We start from the raw sequence: 24,858 nt of genomic DNA on the forward strand, positions 1-24,858 counted from the left end.
ATTCCAACAGGTTTATTTGAAATCACAAACTTTCAGAGCGTAGCCCCTTCGTCAGGTGAAGTGAGAGAGAAGCACACAGACACAGAAGTTATAAGCAGAGAGATCAAAAGGTCATAAAAATGGTGCCAGTGAAGTGTTGAATAATAAGTCTCTGCTGGTGATCAAAAGTGTCAGATGGTTTGAGTAAAAGTGTCAACAGCTGAATAACAAGTGAAGGGATGACCTATTATCCAATTAAATAAGGCAGAGAGATAATTACAAAAAAACATAAAAATAAGGTGGTGCTGGAGACAAACCAAATGACTGGAATAACACAATAGGTATAAGAGTCACATGTTGAGGGTCTAACCAAAGTAATAAGTAATCCAAAACTGTACAAACTAATTAAGGTAGAGAGATCATAATACATTGTCAAGGTGATAGTGTCAAAACAGAATAGTAAGGAAGATTTTACAGATACAGAACAGTGTGGTGGGGTCACATGTACCGTGACATGACCCCAAGATCACAGTTGGGCTGTCTTCGTAGGTGCAGAACTTGGCTATCAGTTTCTGCTCAGCGATTCTGCGTTGTTGTGTATCTTGAAAGCTGTTTGATCACCTGCAGAGACTTATTATTTGACGCTTCACTCACACCGTTTGTAGGATATTTTGATCTCTCTGTCCATGACCTCTCTGCCTATAAATTCTGTGTCTGTGCACTTCTTTCTCACTTCACCTGATGAAGGGGCTACACTCTGAAAGCTTGTGTTTTCAAATAAACCTTTTAGACTATAACCTGGTGTTGTGTGACTTCTGACCTGCCTCAACTTGTTCATCCACTTCAGTTCACACCATTGTTGTGACAGCAAGTTATTCATTCCAATGTCAACAGATTGAATAACTTTGACCCCCTGGCCCTCGTTGAATCCTGCAAGATTTCCAGTGGAACACTAGAAAACTTGTAGGTCCCTTCTCCCCTTTTCTCAGCCGTTATCATGAATTATCACTGAATAGTAAAATAGTTCCATGACTGAACTAGGCCATTCAGCCAATTGGGTTTCCAGAACAATTCAGTGAGTCCCACTCTGTTATCCCTTTGCCCATAACCCATACAATTCGTCCCTTAATGACTTATCCCAATCTTTGATAAAAGTCTTAGTTGACTTTCCCTCCAAAAAGCCCTGAAGTACTACATTCTGGCTTTAGATCACTGCATGAAAACATTTTGCCTTGTGTTCTTATTGTTTTTTTGTCAGTGATCTATTTCTCTACCCTTCCACCAATGAGAACAGTTTCTCTTTATCCACTCTGTTCAGACCCCTCATGATTTTGAACATTTTATCAAATCCCCGCTAACACTCCTCTTATCCAGGGAAAATAATCTAATTTTCTCCAAATTACTGAAGTCCCTCAAATCTCCAACCATCCTCGTAAACCTTTTCCAACCTGCCTCTAAAAACTTCACATCTTCCTTAAATTGCTGTTCCTGGAATTGATCACAGTAATCTGACTTGAGGCCAAACTGATGTTTTACAAAGATTCACTGTAATTTCTTTTATTTTATATATCAAGCCCAAGATCCTGGAATGCTTTCTAAATCAGTTTTTCAGCCTTTGCTGTCAACTCCAATGATTTATGCACATGTATGAAGTCTACTTGCTGCTACAAACCCTTTATAATTGTATCTTTAATTTAGATTACTTTTCCTCAAGCTTCCTACCAAAATGCATCACTTCATCCTTCTCTGTTTAATTTTCATCTTCCATGTGTCTGCCCGTTCAATCAAACTGGTTTTCTTCTTTGTTGACCCAAGCTTTGCATCTTCTGCAAGCTCTTTGTATACCAAAGTCTAAATCATTGAATTAGGTCATAAAAATCTTTGGTCTTAGAGCTAACTCCTGGGCAATTGCACAGCATACCTTCCTCCAGTATGAAAAACAACCACTTAGTGCTAAGACAACAAGGTGCAGGGCTGGATGAATACAGCAGGCCAAGCAGCATCATAGGAGCAGAGAGGCTGACGTTTCGGGCCTAGACCCTTCATCAGAAAAGGGGGAGGGGAAGGGGGTTTTGAAATAAATAGGGAGAGAGTGGGAGGCGGATAGAAGAGGGATAGAGGAGAGGATAGGTGGAGAGGAAACAAACAGGTCGAAGAGGCGGGGATGGGGCCAGGAAAGGTGAGTGTAGGTAGGGAGTTAGGAAGGGGATAGGTCAGTCCAGGGAGGACGGACAGGTCAAGGGGGCGGGATGAGGTTGGTCGGTAGGAGATGGAGGTGCGGCTTGAGGTGGGAGGAGGGGATAGGTGGGAGGAAGAACAGGTTAGGGAGGCAGGGACGAGTTGGACTGGTTTTGGGATGCGGTGGGGGGAGGGGAGATTTTGAAACTTGTGAAATCCACATTGATACCATTGGGCTGCAGGGTTCCCAAGCGGAATATGAGTTGCTGTTCCTGCACCCTTCGGGTGGCATCGTTGTGGCACTGCAGGAGGCCCAGGATGGACATGTCGTCTGAGGAATGGGAGGGGGAGTTGAAATGGTTCACGACTGGGAGGTGCAGTTGTTTGTTGCGAACCGAGCGTAGGTGTTCTGCAAAGCGGTCCCCGAGTCTCCGCTTGGTTTCCCCGATGTAGAGGAAGCCACACCGGGTACAGCGGATGCAGTATACCACATTGGCAGATGTGCAGGTGAACATCTGCTTGATGTGGAAAGTCTTCTTGGGGCCTGGGATGGGGGTGAGGGAGGAGGTATGGGGGCAGGTGTAGCACTTCCTGCGGTTGCAGGGAAAAGTGCCGGGTGTGGTGGAGCTGGAGGGGAGTGTGGAGCGGACAAGGGAGTCACGGAGAGAGTTGTCCCTCCGGAAAGCAGATAAAGGTGGGGAGGGAAAGATGTCTTTGGTGGTGGGGTCGGATTGTAGATGGTGGAAGTGTCGGAGGATGATGCGTTGGATCCGGAGGTTGGTGGGGTGGTACGTGAGGACGAGGGGGATTCTTTTTAGTGCTAATCTCTTTTAGCACACAATGACTTTTGTTCAAGTTTCTCTCACTCAAATTAATCACTGAGCTATCCTTAACACTATTTGATATCTAATGCTCCGTTCCAAATCTCATCCATACTCCCTGTGGCTGTGGAATTATTTGCTTTCTTTTAGTTTAAACTTCAAGTTTGGACACCATTCCTCTAATCTTGTATGCAACAAAATCAATCTACAAATCTTTGCACCTTCAGCATAAGCTGTTTAGCACTTTAGAGCTTGAATCTTGATGACAAGTGAGACATGTCGCTGAAGCATTTTGTCTTGTACTGGTCAGGACATCATGGGGAGCCTAGTGGTATTATTACTGGACTGTTAATCCAGAGACCCAAATGATAGATGGTGGAATTTGAATTTTATAAAACTATCTGGAATTAAGAACCTAATGATGACCATTAACCCATTGTTGATTGCCAGACAAACCCATCTGGTTCACTAATGTCTTTTAGGGAAGGAAACTGCCATCCTCACCTGGTCTGACCTACGTGTGACTCCAGACTCACAGCAATGCAGTTGACTCTGAACAATTAGGGATGGGCAATAAATGTTGCCTGGCCAGTAATGCCCTCATGCTGGGAATGAATAAAGAAAAAAGCAGGGACATCTAATTCCAAATGCTCATAGTATTTTACAACGGAAGAAAAGGACTCTGATTGTTTGATAAATCAACTCTGATTGTCTGAGGTATGTCCATTTTTTTATTACAGTGAAGATATCTCAGTGCACTCAACAGGAGTATTTTAGACAAAATTTGACATTGAGCTAGTGAAAGATATATGTGGCCAACAACCTAATCAAAACATTTCTTCAAGAAGAATTGAGAAGTACAGATGTTTTCAAAGGGAATTTCAAAGTTAAGATTACAGAAATCTGATGGCATAAATCATTGATGTTTAGAGGGATTTCTAGCAACCTTATTACTGAACCAGTAAGTAGGCACTTCCAGCAACTCTGGAGAATTGTCCTTAACTCTGGATCTGCTGAGCTTGTGATTGGTTCCTGGTTTCTCAGCTTCAGTCTGCTCTAGGCAGAGCCTCACCAGTTTGCCCAGAAAACTATCCTCTGTTTGCTTCTAGAATTTGTTTTCCAACTTCACCATCATTTTTATAATCCCAGAACTGACTCTATACACCTTTTGCATTTTCATTATTAGGGAAAACCTCCCCATGCACAATATCTGGCAGGAGGTCTTTTGCTGCTGATCTCGCCCTAAGCCTTGTTCAAAATTACATGTTTGTGCATTTTAAAAATTTAAAATTTCCTATTTCTTTTCACCTCCTTGACTCTTTTCAGTTGCATGTCTATTTTTTCACATCTTGCCTCTCAGGTGTCCTTCCAGCTCAAATCTCCACTCCAACCCATCTGTACATCTGGATCTTACTATTCTCTTGGCACCAATTCAGGCTTGACTGCCTGATATAAACCTAAAGCTTCCCCATGTGTCTCTCTTGGAATCCTCTGGCTGGCTGCTGAAGGCATTTGCCATTGACTTATTTCAAGCAGAAACCTCATTGCCCGATCCTACTGTCTCTTCATTCTTGGCAGCCAATGTATCTACTGAGAGTTAATCTTGCTGATCACCTTCTTGTTCCACACACCAGTCCTGCTGTTGGCCTTGTAGACTCTGCCAGTGGATCCATCTGCATCTCCCACCAGAAATTCCATTTACCTGTGAAATAAAGCCTTGCCATCCATGATGGATGATTGCACTAACATAATGACCTTGACAAAAACATAATTGAGGGGCAATGACACTTTCTCCCAAGATGAAGCCTATCTGCCTGGCCATACTTCCACCACTTGCCCTATCCAAGCTATCACAGTGTGATTGTGGCTATTATTACCAACTGACACTTTGTCCTGACCCTCTACTGTGCTTCTCCTCCTTTGAGTGTCTCACTTTGTTGAACCTCTCTTTCTATATCCTCATGTTGTACTGAAACAGTGTCAAAATAACAGAGCATAGGGTGGGGAATGGAACACATTTAGCAATGTTGCTTCTGCTGTGTAAGGACTTCAGGACCCTGGAGCAATGATGTCATGGAGCTACACATCACTGATTACAAATAACCCAATGTTGATTGAGTAGGATTGCACAGCACTGTCTGGAAGAACACCACCAGAGAGCAAAAGATCTAGAATGGAAGATTCACATTAGCACATGGATATGCACGCACGAGGAAGATAGACTAGTCCTTCCACAAAGTAACCATAAATCAAAGCCTTATATATCTATCATTACCATTACATTAGTATTAATGTATGTTAAACAATGTTCCTTTGAATTCTAAGCCTGCAGATAGTGGTCAGTCAGTTTTGAATCTAAATTCATAGTGTGGCATCAAACCACATGTAAAAGAGTTTTCAGAGTTTAGCTGGACTATTTATAGTGTAGCATTCCTTGTGTACTTCAGGTGGGTTTCTTCCAGAGAGTGCTGTGCAATCGTACTCTATCCACTCTGTGCTATTTATACTCAGTGATGTGTAGTTCCATGACATGTTTGTAAGGTTGCTCCAGCGTCCCAAAGCCCTTTAGTAACAGAAACAACATGGCTAAACATGTTTCATTCCCCACCCAATGCCTTGTTATTGTGACACTGTTTGAGTACAACATGGGACGTGATTAGTTCTGTTGTAGCTGGCGGTGGTTGAAAGGTCAAATTTATTGTGACAGAAAAACAGCAAAATTCCTTTTCCATAAACCTGTCTGTGTTTTATTACAGTCAAACTGAACATTGCTCAACCTGGCTGTCAAGAAACAATGATTTGCCAATCCTCCCAAAGTGAGTCAAAACTATTGATCTCTTCATTTTGACTGATTTAGATTTTAATTTTTTTGATTTATTCTGATCTCTTACTCCTCAATCTGTTTCTTTTTCAGTTTTATTCAAAATACCGATGTATTTTTAACAATTAAGAGTGGATGGTGGTACAAGCCAAACTATCTGCATCATTCACTACCCTATGGGATTAAAGGCAATGGTGAGGAAGTTTGCAATGCCTTTCATTTGGTCTTTCTTCAGCAGGAAAGGGAAAGAGTGCTCCTCCACTGTCTGACGTATCCAAACTTGAGCTTTTATTTGCCAGTCAAATAAAGGGAATGCAAACAAAATGGTTAGAGACTGCAGTTCTCTCCCAGAATATAAACCAAATACTGGCAATGTGACCCATGACTATCTTACACTTATGAACATGAGAACAAGGAAGTGTAGGTTCATTGGTCCTTTGAGCTCGCTCTGCCATTCAATAAGATCATGGCTGATCTGATTTTAACCTCAACCCCAGATTCCTGCATATTCTTGATAGTCTTTTATACCCTTGGTACTCAAGTTGTGACTCCTTACGGGGGTAGTGTTTTGGGAATCAAGTCCTATTATTTCCGGAGCCATCACACACCTGAAAGATTTTAAAACTACACTAAGATTCCCCAATTTACCTGACTTTCAGGCCCAGGTTGACAGAAAACCCAAGTTAGGTCTCAGTATTAAGCAGGAACAACTTTAATATGAGGAAATGGACTCTAGCTGCAGGTAAACAACTATGAACCATCAATGTGCCTTTACTAGCTAAAACTGTAATCTCCATATAATTGTCCCCTACATACATAGACACACAGGAAAGCACATGAACAGAGGGAAAGACAGTGAAGGCAGTTCGGTGACTCCTGTTCGCAGGGCTGCTGAGATTCTTATTTATTTACTTATTTACTTGCTTACTCAGTCATTGGATGTGGGCATCACTTACTAGGCCAGGATTTGTTGCCTGTGTCTAGTTACCCTTCAGAAGGCAACAATGAGCTCCCTTCTTAACCCCCTACAGTCCATATGGTGTATGGAGACCCTTAATACTGTTAGGGAGGGAGTTCCAGGCATTTAACTCAGTGACACAGACGAACAGTGATGTATTTCCAAGACAGGATGGTGACGGCTTGAAGGGGATCTTGCGGATGGTGGTGTTCCCATGTATCTGCTGCCCTCGTCCTTCTAGATGGAAATGGTGTGGGTTTGGAAGGTGCTGTTCAAGGATGTTTGGTGAATTTCTGCAGTGCATCTTGTAGATAGTACACTCTGATGCTACTGAGCGTCAGTGGTGGAGGGAGTAAATATTTCTGGATGTAGTGCCAATCAAGTGGGCTGCTTCGTCCTTGTTGGCATCAAGGTTCTTGAGAGTTGTTGCAGCTGCACCCATCGAAACAAGTGTCCTGACCAGTGGACAGGCTTTGGGGAGTCAGGAGGGAAGTTACTCACTGCATTATTTCCAGCCTTTGGCCCATTCTTGTAGCCACTGTATTTATATGTCTAGTCTTTTTCAGTTTCTGATCAATGGTCACGCCCTAGGATATTGATAGTGGAGGATTCAGTGATGGTAATGGCATTGAATATCAAGCAGTGGTGGTTAGATTCTGTCTTATTGGAGATGGTCCCTGTACTTGTCAGGATGCTTCTCTCCCTCTCTTTCTCCTTCAGATACTTCCACTGCTTTACAAGAGGTGCAGGGTGGCCGGTCCACTTGTATAACTTCTCTGATTTATCAATTAAATGCCACAGTTTACAGGAAATGCCGAAGGATCATCAGGGTAAAGTGGCTTTTACTGCAGAGTACAGAGAGAGCTTCTCAACTTGTGGAGATCTGATGAGCTCTCTGGATCTTGCTCATAGCCCCAGGCTGTTTAGTTTAATTGAACATCATTGTTGTCAGGCAGAAGGCTTTTTATCATCAATAACTGGTTGCTAGTTCACAGACCAGCTAGCTACCTATACCAATCACAACTCCATCTGTACGCAACCCTTTGGCTCCAGATCATCTGCAACCACACTTTACAGATTGCTCGAATAAGCAGCAATATGAACAGTGCTTATAATGAGCGTCATATTGCTTGCTTTCGAAAACATACAGCAATCTACCAGTAATCCTCGTTTTTCTAAAACAAAATTCTCTCCTCATTACATTCGTAATTATAAATACAGGAAAGAAATGCACAGTTTTACACAGCCCATGATGGTCTGCTGCACCCAGCTCTCATTGACTGATACCGGGGGCTCAGGCAGCTCCTGTCTGGTTTGTAACACCTGGCACAGCTGAGCTCTGTCATGGACAAGGAGAGCTCCTTCGTCCTCAATGTCCTCATCCTCCTCCTCCTCGGAAAATGACACCCATGCCCTCAGTGTCTATCACATCAGCTCACTGCCTGCGCCAATAATGCAGGGCACAGCACACCAGGATGATACAGCACACCCTGCCCAGACTGTACTGGAGGATTCCCACAACTTTCCGAAAAGCCGGTCCGAGCAGTGGGATCACATCTTCAGCAGCTCCATCGGCTGCTCTCCCATTGCCCTGCTCGAAGGATGGGCAGCAGTGTATCAGTGGGTGTCAGCCAATGGGTTATGTAATGGGTCATGAGACATGGTCATAGTGGGTACCCCTTATCCCTCAGCACCCAGGATGGTAAGGCCCCTGGACCCTCAAACATACCAGGCACATGAGAGTGCTCCAGGATGTAGGAGTTGTGGCAGAAGCCAGAATGATGGACGTACATGACAGATGACCAGGACATTAATGGGACAGAATCCCTGCCTGGTGATGAATTCCACAGCATTGTGATAAAGGCCCTCTCAGTGACATGTGTGTACAATCAATGGCACCTTACACCTGGGGAAAGCCAGTAATGTTCTCGAATCCTACTGTACAGGCTGCAGTACTGGCCTCATCATTGGGAAACAAAATTAGCCAGGGTGATCTTGCACTGCTGGCATCGCTCACCATCCTAATGCATGGTGGATACATGACTGAGAAATCCCACACAGGTCCGCCGTCAATCCCTGGAAGGAGACAGTCACAGAGAAGTTCAAAGTGGCTACCCACTTCACAGCCCCCGAGAGAAGATGGCCGCCCACTCCTGTCACCCTGGGGTCCAGCTCCGGCATCACAGTGTTATCACATGTTCCAGGACAAATGAAGCCTGCATCAAACCATGCCTCACTCATCCCCAAGAAATGGAGTCAGGAGCAAAACACTTTTGGCCTCTTGTCGTCCATAATATTCTGAGGGGCCCCGCAGCAGTGATGCCTTCCTGGGCTTGGTTTCCTGAGTACCATGGTAGCCTGTTGCTGCTCCTGACCTTCCCATTGGCCCTGACCCTCCTGCCTCCACCTTCACCTTCTCAGGAAGGCAGCCACCAGCGATCAATATCCCACCAATGGCAAGGCACAGTGGAAGTGGTCTACATTGGGAACAGAAGTGAAAGAGATTCTTAGTTCTCAGAGGGGTAATTGGTGGCATCACTTGCAGATGTGGGCTGCACACACCCCTCCACACCATGAGGCATACAGTGGGCTAATAACACCATTCATTCTGCTTCAGCCTCAGCACGGGCTGTGTGACCAAGGCATTCCATCAAAAGGGACAGTCTGTTGTGTTCTGACCCTGTCCCGATCCCAAACCGACATCAGTCATGAAATTTTCCACTGCATTCAGTACAGATAATCATTACATGACAGATGAAGATGTGATGATATCCACCTGTCACAGTCCGTTTGGAAATTGTATGATTGATGGCTCACCATTAACCAGCATTGATCTGTTTTAACATCATTGCTGCTAACTGCAGCATCATTGAGATGCCAATGTTTTAATTTGCAAGCAACAATGGAATGGCGCAATCTGCCTTTGACCAGTATCTGAATGCTAAGCGCCTTCATTCTGCCCACATAACAAATAAGTGAGGAAATGATTCCAAATTAATCATTGTTGAGGTTTCTCCCATCAAACTGATATGGGCTCTTGACACCATGCATGATGTCCCAATCTTTTGTACATTTGCATTTTGCATCTAGGAACAGCAAGTGATGCCGGAGAGCACAGCTCGTGATGGAGATCACTGGATTCCACCTGGTCAACAGGTACCTCGCCCCCACTCCCACCCCAGAGCCTTCATGACCCTTTTTATCTCATGCCACCCTGACAACACATTTTCACTCATCCCACTCTTGTGGAGATCCACCATGTTGCATTTTATCTCCAATTCCATTGACGTTACACCTTAATTTTGCTCCTCTATGCTCGATGGTGAAAGCTATGGTGCTGGCCATTCCTAATAATCTCCCCTCCCTTTACCTACCGTGCCCTCCAATGCTGTGCCACCTCACACCCACACACCTCGAACATCCCCCTGTCTGCACCTCTACAAGTGGCTGTGTTTTCTCCCCCAGTCTTGATTCCCCACCCCTTTTAGCACTGATCTCCTTGCTGGCTGTAAAGGCACTACATGCACTTTCCTGAACCACTTCCAGACCTGTCCTTACTGATAAGCAGCCCGCCTGTGTGTCTGCACAAAAGAGCACGTTGGTATAGCAGTAGTGAGAGCCTTTGGCTCTAGTTGAAGCACCAATGAGCTAAATGACGTGGCGAGGCAGGAATTTTACAGGCACACAGGCTGGCACTATGTGCGTGAGCTCTAAGAGAGCCAGCAAGCTGCTCTGAGATACAGAGGTGAAGGGTCACTGGACCCAAAACGTTAACTCTGATTTCTCTTCACCGACCTGCTGAGCTTTTCCAGAAAGTTCTGTTTTTGGCTCTGAGATATAGTCTGATCCAATCTATGTCCCTGTTTCTGGTGCGCCTTGCAATGCTGATCAGTGCCTCCTGAGTATATGGATCAGAGAGGCACTGTGTGGTTGGCTAATGTCAGATGCTAACGTCCATGGGTGATGGTGTACATGACTGGTGCCCATGGATCATGCCTGAGATGCTGCTTAGTGTTGACCACATGGAGGCTCCTCACAGCCAGGGGTGAGCTGGAGGTTCAGGTACCTGCTCTGATTCCATGTCAAGAATCCTTGACGTCTGGTTTGTTTAGTAAGATAGGAAGCAGACTGTTAAGGAGGCAAATTAGAACATTAATGAGGAATTTAATGACCCATAAAGATCTATTTTCCCCCCACCCCCACTTCTATCTGCCTTTTGTAGGGATCGCTTACTCTGCGACTCCCTCGTCCACTCCATGCTCCCCACTAATCCTACTACCCCCAGCACCTTTCCCTGCAGCTGCAGGAAGTGCTACACCTGCCCCTACACCTCGCCCCTCACCTCCATTCAAGGCAAAAAACAAACATTTCACATCACTCAGAGGTTCACCTGTACATCCATTGAAGTGGTCTACTGCATCCGCTGCTCGCGATGTGGCCTCCCCTACATCGGTGAGACCAAGTGGAGGCTCGGAGACTGTTCTTAGAGCATCTACGCTCTGTTCATGACAAACAACATCACCTTCCGATCACCAACCATTTTAATTCCCCCTCCCACTCCCTGGGTGACATGTCCATCCAGTGTCACAATGACACCACCCACAAACTGGAGGAGCAACATCTCATGAGACAACAAGGTGCAGAGCTGGATGAACACAGCAGGCCAAGCAGCATCATAGGAGCAGAAAGGCTGACGTTTCAGGCCTAGACCCTTCATCAGAAATGGGGGAGGGGAAGGGGGTTCTGAAATAAATAGGGAGAGAGTGGGAGGTGGATAGAAGATGGATAGAGGAGAGGATAGGTGGAGAGGAAACAAACAGGTCAGAGAGGTGGGGATGGAGCCACTAAAGGTGAGTGTAGGTAGGGAGTTAGGAAGGGGATAGGTCAGTCCAGGGAGGACGGACAGGTCAAGGGGACGGAATGAGGTTAGTAGGTAGGAGATAGGGGTGCGGCTTGAGGTGGGAGGAGGGGATAGGTGGGAGGAAGAACAGGTTAGGGAGGCGGGGACGAGCTGGACTGGTTTTGGGATGCGGTGGGGGGAGGGGAGATTTTGAAGCTTGTGAAATCCACATTGATACCATTGGGCTGCAGGGTTCCCAAGCGGAATACGAGTTGCTGTTCCTGCAAGCTTCGGGTGGCATCGTTGTGGCACTGCAGGAGGCCGAGGATGGACAGGTCGTCTGAGGAATGGGAGGGGGAGTTGAAATGGTTCGCGACTGGGAGGTGCGGTTGTTTATTGCGAACCGAGTGTAGGTGTTCTGCAAAGCGATCCCCGAGCCTCTGCTTGGTTTCCCCGATGTGGAGGAGGCCACAACGGGTACAGCGGATGCAGTATACCACATTGGCAGATGTGCAGGTGAACATCTGCTTGATGTGGAAAGTCTTCTTGGGGCCTGGGGTGGGGGTGAGGGAGGAGGTATGGGGGCAGGTGTAGCACTTCCTGCGGTTGCAGGGAAAAGTGCCGGGTGTGGTGGGGCTGGAGGGGAGTGTGGAGCGGACAAGGGAGTCACGGAGAGAGTGGTCCCTCCGGAAAGCAGATAAGGGGGGGAGGGAAAGATGTCTTTGGTGGTGGGGTCGGATTGCAGATGGCGGAAGTGTCGGAGGATGATGCGTTGGATCCGGAGGTTGGTGGGGTGGTACGTGAGGACGAGGGGGATTCTTTTTTGGTTCTTATTGCGTGGACGGGGTGTGAGGGATGAGTTGCGGGAATGTGGGAGACACGGTTGAGGGCGTTCTCGACCACTGACGGGGGGATGTTACGGTCCTTGAAAAACGAGGACGACTGAGGTGTACGGGAGTGGAATGCCTCATCCTGGGAGCAGATGTGGCGGAGGCGAAGGAATTGGGAATAGGGGATGGCATTTTTGCAGGAAGGTGGGTGGGAGGAGGAGTATTCTAGGTAGCTGTGGGAGTCGGTGGGCTTGAAATCGGTTTCTAGGTGGAAGCCCGAGATGGAGACAGAGAGGTCCAGGAAGGACAGAGAGGTATTAGAGATGGTCCAAGTAAACTTAAGGTTGGGGTGGAAGGTGTTGGTGAAGTGGATGAACTGTTCGAGCTCCTCGTGGGAGCACGAGGCAGCGCCGATACAGTCATCAATGTAATGGAGGAAGAGGTGGGGCTTAGGGCCAGTGTAGGTACGGAAGAGGGATTGTTCCACGTAACCTACAAAGAGGCAAGCGTAGCTTGGGCCCATGCGAGTACCCGTTGTGGCCTCCTCTACATTGGGGAAACCAAGCGGAGGCTCGGGGACCGCTTTGCAGAACACCTACGCTCGGTTCGCAATAAACAACTGCACCTCCCAGTCGCGAACCATTTCAACTCCCCCTCCCATTCCTCAGACGACATGACCATCCTGGGCCTCCTGCAGTGCCACAATGATGCCACTCGAAGGTTGCAGGAACAGCAACTCATATTCCGCTTGGGAACCCTGCAGCCCAATGGTATCAATGTGGATTTCACAAGCTTCAAGATCTCCCCTCCCCCCACCGCATCCCAAAACCAGTCCAGCCCATCCCCGCCTCCCTAACCTGTTCTTCCTCCCACCTATCCCCTCCTCCCACCTCAAGCTGCACCTCCATCTCCTACCTACTAACCTCATCCCGCCCCCTTGACCTGTCCGTCCTCCCTGGACTGACCTATCCCCTCCCTAACTCCCCACCTACACTCACCTTTACTGGCTCCATCCCCACCTCTCTGACCTGTTTGTTTCCTCTCCACCTATCCTCTCCTCTATCCATCTCCTATCCACCTCCCACTCTCTCCCTATTTATTTCAGAACCCCCTTCCCCTCCCCCATTTCTGATGAAGGGTCTAGGCCTGAAACGTCAGCCTTTCTGCTCCTATGATGCTGCTTGGCCTGCTATGTTCATCCAGCTCTGCACCTTGTTGTCTCAGATTCTCCAGCATCTGCAGTTCCTACTATCTCTGGAGCAACATCTCATATTCCACCTCGGGAACCTACAGCCCAATGGCCTAAACGTAGACTTTACCAGTCCAAAATCTCCTCACCCCTGGCCTCATCCCATGACCGACCCTCCCTCTCAACCCTGCCTCCTTGACCTGACACAACCTGTCCATCTTCTCTCCCACATATCTGCACCCCCCATCCCACTGACCAATCCCCACTACTCCCTCCCTGCACTCACCTATCACCATCCCACCTACCTTCCCAGCCCCAGCCCTCTTCTATTTATTTCCCAGCTCCCTTCCCACTTCCCAGTTCTGAAGAAGGGCCCCGACCGAAACATCAGCTTTCCTGCCCCTCTGATGCTGCCTGACCTGCTGTGTTCCTCCAGCTCCACACTGTCTTATCTCTGAATCCAGCATCTGCAGTTCTTACTATCTCTTAATGACGTATAATCTTCCTTTACTACCAACTCATCACTGCCTCATGAAAATCCCGCCTCACCACTCAGCAACAGCATAAAAGACACAGCAAGATGCTCCTAAGTCTGAAATGAGCTTCCTCAGGCGTTTACCCAATTGTGCCAACATCTCACCCTAACCCACATCGTTCAGGGCCTGATTAGACTGCACCTAGAGAAATAAACCTGTAACTAAACTCAAGAATGACTCGAGATAATTCTGCTGCAGCGCCTTTTGAGGTATCAGGTTGAATCTTTGAGGGTTGGAACACTGAATGTAATTTGATGAATGCAGTCTGTGTATTTGTGATAGATTTAATCATGTTTGTGTGGTAGAATAATATTAATAGCTATTAACTGATGAAGTGGATGTTTGCCAGATGTCAGGACCAGTTCCAGGTGACACTTTCAGAGGGAGTGCCAAGTTGTTCGAGCTGTCTCTCTTGGGTGGAAACATACTTGATACTACTCCAAGAAGAGCACGAGGAGAGCTCTGTGGTTTCTAGGCTGATGCTCACCTTTCAGCCAATATTTAAAAGATATTATTTGTCCCTTATGATGTTGGTTTTTATAAGATCTTGATGTGTAGGACTTGGTGGTTGCAATTTTAATATTGTCATTAGAATACAAAATGGTTCACGATTGTCTGGTGACTTACTGAAGCTTATATAAACTAAAAACAAGTTGGATTGATTTTGGTGCAGTACCTGTTTACTGTGTTGCTGAAATGCAAATTTCATATTTTCACCCACAGGGCTGATAATAATGAGATCGGGATTGTACTTGTTGCTGCAAAGTTCAGGCACTTACGTAATTCTGTAAAACTCAATTCAACAGTACTGACTGTAGAGCACACAGTTGAGCTTAGATTCTGAACACAGTTGATACTTCAAATATCAGAACAAATGCAACCTGACTAATTACTGACCTGTTAGACATGGAATCCCCACAGTGCAGTTTGAGGCCATTTGGCCCATTGAGTTCACACTAACCCTCCGAAGAGTATCCAACCCAGACCCAGCCCATAACCCCACATTTCCCATGGCTAATCCCCTGAGCCCACGCAACCCAGGACACTGCGGGGTAATTTAGCATGGCCAATCCACTCTAACTTGCACATCTTTGGTCTGTGTGAGGAAATCCACACAGACACAAGGAGAATGTGCAAACTCCAAACAGACAGTCACCCAAGGGTGGAATCGAACCCGGGTCCCTGGCGCTGTGAGGCAGCAGGTGCTGACCATTGAGTCACCGTACCACCACATCTCTGAATTCTTATCAAAATGATGGGAAGTGTTGTCAACAGTGCTATCAAGCAGCGCTTGTTCAGCAATAACCTGATCACTTATGCTTAGTTTAGGTCCATTCAGGGTCATTCAGTTCTTGTCCTCATTATAGGCTTGCTCCAAACTTGGACAAAAGAATTAACTCCAGAGATTCCTCTCTGTAGAAACATAGCATCTCTCTTCCTGCCCGTCTCCAACACCAGGACACCCAGTTCCACAATCATTACCCCCTGGAATCTTCTCTGTGTCCTAGTTTTCCATCTTCCTTGTTTTACATTACATCTGTGCTACTCAGCACAATTTCCCTTTAAGAGCAGCAGGTTGCCTTTAAGAACAAAGTGCTGGTTGCATCATTTGCCTTCAGTGTAACACTGCTTGTTTCTCCACTGAGTATGCAGTCAGCACCAGGAGGAAGCCTGCAGTAAGTAACCTGCTTGGCCCCAGAATATAGTTGTGAACTGCTACCACTCCACCCCAAAAAATGCAGCAGCCAAAGTTTTAAGCCCAGTGTCTTTTGGAAAACAGGAAAAGTTAGGATTTTTTGTGCAACAACACATGTCTTCTCATTGCTCCTCCTCCAGCACTGTTGGTTGGTTTATATTTACCTCTGAATGTTGCCGATTCTCCTTCCATTGCTCCTTCACTCCCTTATTTAAATATAAAACATCACAAGATTATTTTGGATAAGCAAAGCCATTTGACTGACCTTGAATCAAGTAATGACACCTCTTTGTGTAAAGAATGATTTCCTACATTACATCTTTGACTTCTTCAACATGAGCAAACCTCTATGAGCTGGTTCTCTGCACTGATACCACAACACATCCCTGGTACCCTCCAGTCTCAGTGATCGTTTCAAGAAACCTAGTGTTGTTCTGAACTGCAGACTATTCAGGATTTCCTCTGGACATTCCAATGAAAATAACTCATTTCCGGACTTAGGGCTGGGAATGAAGTGGGGCAGGATGCCTCCTTAAAACTTGGCACCAGAACTGACCAGAACCAGAAATTGTTGGAGAAACTCATCAGGTCTGGCAGTACCTGTGAAGAGAAAGCAAGTTATGTCTTGAATCCAGTGATCTTCTTCAGAACTGCTGTATGGTCATCTAATTTTGGGATGTAATCATTCAGCAGCCATTGGCTGACTCTGTAGAACAAGGCTGGGACTAATTTGGTACACGGATTCGGGATGTAGTGGTAGAAATGATAAGCAAGGTACAAAAAGGACTGATAGAGACAGATCGTACTACAAGAAGAATCAATGAGGTACTAGGCACAGTCAGATAAGTGAGAAGAGAGTGAGATCTAATTCAGGGTGACAGTGCATATATGTAAATGGTGAGAATTGTCTAACCAATGTGAGTGAGTCATAAGAACAGACAATCACATGAAGTCTGATGATAATGGAAAGCTGGATCAAAAACAGACAGCAAATTCCGTCAACCATGAGACCATAAAATGTAGGAGCACAAATCGGAGATTTATCCCATTGAGTTTGCTCCACCATTCAGTGAGATCAGGGCTGATCTGATCATCCTTAACTCCACTTTTCAGCCTTAGCTCCATAACACTTGATTCCCTTCTGATTAAAAATCGGTCCATCTCAGCCTTGATTACACTTAATAACCCAGCCTCAACAATTCTCTGTGGTAAATAATTCCACAGATTCACTGTCCTCTGAGAGAAATTCTCCCTGTTTCTGTCTTAAATGTGCAACACCTTATTCTGAGATTATGCTGCCCGGTCCTTGACTCCCCCATAAGGGAAAACCACCATTCCACATATTCCCTATGAAACCCCTAAGAATCTTATGTTTGAATAAGGTGTCCTCTCATTCTTCTAAACTTCAGTGAGTAATGACCCAACCTAATCACCCTCTCCTCAGAAGAAAATCCCTCTATGCCTGGAATCAACCTAGTGAACCTTCTCTGGATGGTCTCTAATGTTAGTACATCATTCCACAGACAGTGGGGCCTAAACTCCAAAGTATTCCAGCTGTGGTCAAACTAGTGCCTTGTGCAGTTTTAGCAAAATGTCACTACGTTTATCTTTGAAATAAGACCAAAATTCAATTTGCCTTCTCTATTATCTGCTGAACGTGAATGCTAGTTTTTTTCTGATTCATGCATGAGGAGCCCAAATCCCACTGTACTGCAGCTTCCTGCAGTCTTCCTTTCTATTTAATTAATATCCAACTTTTCTACTCTTTCTATCAGAGTGCATAGCCTCACATTTTTCCACATTATATTCCACCTTCTAAGTTTTTGCCGACTAACTTAACCTCAAGTTATGGGGAGGCAATGACCCAGTGGTATAATTGCTGGGCTCTTAATCCAAAGCCTTGGGTTCTAAGGACTTCAGTTTGAATCCCACCACAGCACATGATGGAATTTGAAATCAAAACATACTGAAATAAAAAAATTGAACGATGACCATAAAACCATTGTCAATTGTTGAACACACCCGTCTGGTACACTAATGTCCTTTTGGGAAGAAAATTGCTGTTCATGCCTGGTCTGAAGTAGATGTGACTCCAGACCTACAACAATGTGGTTGACTCCTAACTGCTCTCTGGGCAGTGAATGGCTATCTAGTCAGTGACTCCTACATCTTGTGAATGAAAACCAAAATGCCCCTGTATGTTCTGTGTTATCGTTTGCCTTCACACCTATTTTTGTGTCATCTACAATTTTGGTGATAGCACATTCACTTTCCTCATCCAAGTTATTAATATGGCTTACGGTTTGGCAGCTGAAGACATGACCACCAAGGGTAGAGTGATTAAGAGGCCAGATTTAGAGGAGCAGAGATATGTCAGAGGGATAAGCAAATACAGCTGACTGGAGATTTAAGGAGGCATCAGTATAATGCAGGATGTGAAAGCAAGAAAGAGAAATTTAAATTAAAGCTGTTGCTTAACTGAGAGCCATTGTGGGCTGGTGAGCAGAAGAGTGAAAGGGTAAACATGTTTTGGTATAGTAGGACATAGGTGACAACAGTTTGGATGACCTCCTGGGAATATGAGGAATTAGAATGTGGGAGGCTGATAGCAGTGTCATGGAGTAGGTAGCCTAGAGGTAACAAAAGCATGTACAAGGGTTTCAGTAGCAGATGAGCTGAAGCAGGACAGACTTTGGTGATGCTATTAAGATGGAAATATAAGGTTTTAGTGATGAACTGACAGCGTTGATATACAATTACAAACTCATCTCTTCCATATTACTGCTCTCAGTTTCTCCACAGCTCAACATGACTCTTACACTGCCAACAATAGCAACTGCTTAGGGCTCACTCTAACCCTCATTTGGTATTCCTAATGTTCCCTCGAAGGTCATTTTACCTTTGGATCCAATGTCTAGGTTTTCACCTCATCAGACTTTCAATTGCACTGGCACTCATCACGCTGCTGATGCAGCAGTGAACAATCTACACCAGCAAGCACAATAGCAAGTACAATTAGTCTCTGGCATATTGACTGCAAATTCTAGGACATTATCTGCTTAAAATAGCAAAAAGTAACACAATCAGCCCTTTGGTGTTGTTCACTAAGTAGCTTTTCTCAAGTTGAAAAGTTCTCATTTATAACAACCTCCAGTTTCCAGTGTTTAGGCCAGCTATCTACTACCACCATACCCCCAGACCCCTCCCACTACCCCCATCTCCCCACCAGCACCATATTTTATTGTCAATTCAGGGCTTTTTTATGTAGCTGGCCTCATCTGTCACCCAGTGAGCTATAATATGGCTTCTCAGCACCTCTTGCAGTGTTCACTGAGGGAAAGAGTTTAATCGTTACTTTTGCAGATAGAATGGTTCTGATCAGAAGAGAATCGGCAAGTCTTCCTTATTTTAAAAACTTCTTTAAATAGTTGAAATGTAATGTCTGGGACGTGACACTTGGACTATGATGCCAGAATGTGTCGCCTCGTGACAGATCTGAAGTGTGATGGAGACTTTCAAAATTTTGATGTCGATTGAGTTTTGGGTAAAGCAGCCAAAGTGAGAAACAGCAACAGAGGCTGGGTTTTTATGTTCTGTAAAGAATTTATTATGCCAGGATAAATTTATCTTTTTCCTTCCAGAAGTGGTTGTCAAAAAGATATTGGCCCGAACACAGTTCAACATGCCAGAGGAGATAGACAGGTAAATCGTCCATTCTAGGATCTACTTTCCAGGGAGACTTTCCCCTTCTTGAGCAATCCTCTGGATGTATGTTCCCCATTACTGTTACATTCCCAATGCAGAGCAGAGCATGATAGAGACGTTGGTATAAAAATCATACTAGGAATCCTCAGCAGGTCTGGCAATGTCTACGGAGAGAGAACCAGAGTTAACATTTCCATTTCAGTACGACTTTTCTTCAGAACTGGTTCCAAAACTGTAGATACATGAATGGAAGCATTTCAATTCTGAAGAAGAATTTGATTATCGACAGAAAATGTCAGCACTATCAGAGACAATGGATGCTCCTGTTCTTTCACCTCCAGGAGTTATCTGCTCTTGATTTGACTTGCTTTCCTCTGCTGCCCTGAAACAGTTGTGCAGATTGCTCAAGCTAACCATGCACATTATTGGGACTTCCATGAGTATTCACCCATGATATAATCAGCTCCCCTCAATAAACCATCTCTTCACCTCTATCACTATATTCTCAAATGGCGTATGTGACATCTAATATTGGATGAACATAAATTTCCTACAATTAACATGAGGAAGATGGAAGCCTTTGTTTATAGTCCTCGCTCCAAGCTCCATTTCCTAGTTACCAACTCCATCTATCTCCCTGACAACAGTCTGAGATTAAGGCAGTTTGTTTGAACCTCGGGGTCATATTCGATTCTGAGGCAAGCTTATGAACTAATTTTTATGCCATTGCTAAGCCTGCCTGTTTCCACTTGCGTAACAATGCCTGGTTCAACCCTTGTTCTTAGCCCATGTTCTGCCTTCCTTACATCCATACTGAAGTATTCCAGTGCACTCCTGGCTAGCCTCCAACATTTAACCATAACTTTGAGCTCATCCAAAACCCTGCTGCCCATGTCTTACCTTGCAGCAACTCCAACTCCCCAATTACCGCTGTGCTCACTGATCTTCATTAATCAGTTCTATTCAAACAACGCGTCGATTTTAATATTCTCATCCTTGTTCCAAGCTTCCTCAATAGACTCATGCCTGCCTTTCTCTGTCATTTCAGCCAGGCCCACACCCCTCTAAGATATCTTTACTCATTTCATTCTGGCCTCTCCTGCAGTTCCAATTATATTTCTCCACCATTGGTTGCTATGCCTTCAGTTACCTAGGTCCCAAACCCTGGAATCCCTACAATTCTCCACGTCTCAATCTCAATTTCCACCTTTCAAACACTCCTTAGAACCTGTATCTTTGCCAAAGATTCCAGTCTTCTAACCTGATATCTCCTTATGTGGCGCAGTGTTATAGTGTGCTCTTTTGCTTTCTAACGTTCCTGTGTAGTGACTTGAGATTTTTGATTATGGTGAAGACACTAAATATATAGGTTGTTGTTGGAGTTGCAGTATGTACTATAGTGATAACTGAGGAAGTAAAACACAGATAATTGCAGAAAAACAAAAGCAGTTTGCTATGCACTGTAACAGACAGAAAAATCAAAGTGCATTTATGTGCTACAGGAAGATGAGTATTGAAATCTAATGTCCAATAATGGCACCTGTTAATTATTTTCTTTTGCGATCAGTAGTTTAATTAGCATGATGTGAATTCCCATTTAATCACAAATGGCAAAAGGCGAATTAATGTAGTTCAAAACCAATAAAGCTTGGACTGATTTCAAAGACTATCATCTTACACATTCAGGTGCAAACACGATGTGGAACATGGAAATCATTTTAATTATTGATTAAAATAAATAGTATTCATGCTTCGTCAGAAGTCACCTCATATCCTGTATAAATATTTATCTGTCATATACCGTTGGCCGTTAACATACTCAATAGAAATTATTCATCAATTAAATAAATCTGAATTTCTCACTTTGTAATGTTCAGTCACAACACATATCAATCTTGCTTCAATAAAAGGTTTTGGTCTTTTCAGGTTAGATTGTAAACGATGTGTTATCGTTGGCAATGGAAACACTCTGAGGAACAGCTCCTTGGGAAAAACAATCAATAAGCACGATGTTGTTATTCGGTGAGTGGCTTTGTTTTACTGTATGGTTTTGGTGTTGGGCCTGGTTGACTCTGACTGTTAACTTAGAGGATCAAAGTCTCATTCCAGAGACACAAGCACACACTTCAGTACAGAGTGAAGGAGCAGCTCCTGCTATGCTGCACTCCTTCAGTTCTACACTGCTGTACTAGCTTTAACCTTCATGCTCAGGTCCTGAGTCAGAGGCAAGATTGCAATAAACCAAGCTCTGTTTCACAAGGTAAGCTGAATGCATAAATTGGGAGGAGGCATCGCAAGATTGTAGTCTAATTTTCTGTGCATGGTTAAAGTCATCGCAGCAATAATATGCAGCTATGTTAGAGCAAGCATTTTTGTGGTACTAGACTAATTAGGTAAAATCTCAATAGATTATCGGTTGGCTCTAATCTCATTCCCTTCTCCATTAATCCCCACTTTAACGCCTGTCATCCTTTCTCTGAGCTCAAGCTTTCCATGACACTTGGTTCCTGTCCCCTCAATCCTATTGCCACTTATCTGCTGACCAACCACAACCTTTCCTGGCCCCCAGGTTAGCTGATATCATTAGCCATTATTTTTGTTTAGTTACCATGCCTATCTCCTTCAAATCTGAAGTCAACTCTTCCACCCGCAATCTGTCTGCCATTTCCAATCTCACTTTCCTCTTTTTCCTGTTGCTGCCACTCAAATCTGTTCTTATCTTTCCCTCAAAACCACGATCAAAACTGTTTAACCTGATAAACCCTGGTCACAGAGATAGTAGGAACTGCAGATGCTGGAGAATCTGAGACAACAAGATGCAGAGCTGGATGAACACAGCAGGCCAAGCAGCATCATAGGAGCAGGAAGGCTGACGTTTCGGGCCTAGACACTTCATCAGAAATGGAGAGGGGAAGGGGGTTCTGAAATAAATAGGGTGAGAGTGGGAGGCGGATAGAAGATGGATAGAGGAGAAGATAGGTGGAGAGGAAACAGACAGGCGGGGATGGAGCTAGTAAAGGTGAGTGTAGGTGGGGAGGTAGGGAGGAGATAGGTCAGTCCCGGGAGGACGGACAGGTCAAGGGGGCGGGATGAGGTTAGGAGGTAGGAGATGGGGGTGTGGCTTGAGGTGGGAGGAGGGGATAGGTGGGAGGAAGAACAGGTTAGGGAGGCAGGGACGAGCTGGACTGGTTTTGGGATGCAGTAGGGGGAGGGAAGATTTTGAGGCTTGTGAAATCCACATTGATACCATTGGGCTGCAGAGTTCCCAAGCAGAATATGAGTTGCTGTTCCTGCAACCTTCGAGTGGCATCGTTGTGGCACTGCAGGAGGCCCAGGATGGACATGTCATCTGAGGAATGGGAGGGGGAGTTGAAATGGTTCACGACTGGGAGGTGCAGTTGTTTATTGCAAACCGAGTGTTGGTGTTCTGCAAAGCGGTCCCCAAGCCTCTGCTTGGTTTCCCCGATGTAGAGGAGGCCACAACGGGTACAGCAGATACAGTATACCACATTAGCAGATGTGCAGGTGAACATCTGCTTGATGTGGAAAGTCTTCTTGGGGCCTGGGATGGAGGTGAGGGAGGAGAGCGGTCCCTCCGGAAAGCAGATAAGGGTGGGGAGGGAAAGATGTCTTTGGTGGTGGGGTCGGATTGCAGATGGCGGAAGTGTCGGAAGATGATGCGTTGGATCCGGAGGTTGGTGGGGTGGTACGTGAGGACGAGGGGGATTTTTTTTTGGTTGTTATTGCGGGGACGGGGTGTGAGGGATGAGTTGCGGGAAATGGGGGAGACACGGTTGAGGGCGTTCTCGAGCACTGACGGGGGGAAGTTGCGGTCCTTGATAAACGAGGACAACTGAGATGCATGGGAGTGGAATGCCTCATCCTGGGAGCAGATGCGGTGGAGGCGAAGGAATTGGGAATAGGGGATGGAATTTTTGCAGGAAGGTGGGTGGGAGGAGGAGTATTCTAGGTAGCTGTGGGAGTTGGTGGGCTTGAAATGGATATCGGTTTCTAGGTGGTTGCCCGAGATGGAGACAGAGATGTCCAGGAAGGTGAGGGAGGTATTAGAGATGGTCCAAGTGAACTTAAGGTTGGGGTGGAAGGTGTTGGTGAAGTGGATAAACTGTTCGAGCTCCTCGTGGGAGCACAAGGCGGTGCCGATACAGTCATCAATGTAACGGAGGAAGAGGTGGGGTTTAGGGCCAGTGTAGGTACGGAAGAGGGATTGTTCCACGTAACCTACAAAGAGGCAGGCGTAGCTTGGGCCCATGCGGGTACCCATGGCCACTCCCTTTGTCTGTAGGAAGTGGGAGGAATTGAAAGAGAAGTTGTTGAGGGTGACGACGAGTTCGGCTAAGCGGATGAGGGTGTCAGTGGAGGGGGACTGATCGGGCCTGTGGGACAGGAAGAAGCGGAGTGCCTTCAGGCCATCTGTATGGGGAATGCAGGTATATAGGGACTGGACGTCCATGGTAAAGTTGAGGTGTTGGGGACCCGGGAATTGGAAGTTCTGGAGGAGGTGGAGGGCGTGGGTGGTGTCACGGACGTAGGTGGGGAGTTCCTGGACCAAGGGGGAGAAAATGGAGTCCAGATAGTTGGAGATAAGTTCAGTGGGGCAGGAGCAGGCGGAGACAATGGGTCGACCAGGGCAGTCGGGTTTGTGGATTTTGGGAAGGAGATAGAAGTGGGCGGTGCGGGGTTGGAAAACGATGAGATTGGAGGCCGTGGGTGGGAGGTCACCTGAGGTGATGATGTTGTGGATGGTTTGGGAGATGATGGTTTGGTGCTCAGGGGTTGGGGTCATGATCAAGGGGGCGGTAGGAGGAGGTGTCGGAGAGTTGGCGCCTGGCCTCGGTGATGTAGAGGTCAGTGCGCCATACTATAACTGCGCCTTCCTTGTCCGCGGGTTTTATGGTGAGGTTGGGATTGGAGCGGAGGAGCGGAGGGCTGCACGTTCTGCTGGGGAGAGGTTGGAGTGGGTGAGAGGGGTGGAGAGGTTGAGGCGATTGATGTCTCTACAGCAGTTGGAGATGAAGAGGTCGAGACATGTCCATCCTGGGCCTCCTGCAGTGCCACAACGATGCCACCCGAAGGTTGCAGGAACAGCAACTCATATTCCGCTTGGGAACCCTGCAGCCCAATGGTATCAATGTGGATTTCACAAGCTTCAAAATCTCCCCTCCCCCTACCGCATCCCAAAACCAGCCCAGCTCGTCCCCGCCTCCCTAACCTGTTCTTCCTCCCACCTATCCCCTCCTCCCACCTCAAGCCGCACCCCCATCTCCTACCTACTAACCTCATCCTG

General features: G+C 45.9%; 1 protein-coding gene across 1 annotated transcript in view; it reads left to right on the plus strand.

The window, feature by feature from the left end:
* The window catches only part of LOC125486706 (CMP-N-acetylneuraminate-beta-galactosamide-alpha-2,3-sialyltransferase 4-like), a 159,587-nt gene that overhangs the window by 112,618 nt on the left and 22,111 nt on the right, over positions 1 to 24,858 (plus strand). The window contains exons 7-10 of the mRNA XM_048615379.1: positions 5,735 to 5,794; positions 5,893 to 5,993; positions 19,490 to 19,550; positions 21,480 to 21,575. Of these exons, the coding sequence (XP_048471336.1) occupies positions 5,735 to 5,794; positions 5,893 to 5,993; positions 19,490 to 19,550; positions 21,480 to 21,575 (318 nt within the window). The remainder of the gene's footprint in view (positions 1 to 5,734; positions 5,795 to 5,892; positions 5,994 to 19,489; positions 19,551 to 21,479; positions 21,576 to 24,858) is intronic.

Source organism: Rhincodon typus, chromosome 32 (genome assembly GCF_021869965.1).
Source record: "Rhincodon typus isolate 14 chromosome 32, sRhiTyp1.1, whole genome shotgun sequence".
NCBI lineage: Eukaryota > Metazoa > Chordata > Chondrichthyes > Orectolobiformes > Rhincodontidae > Rhincodon > Rhincodon typus.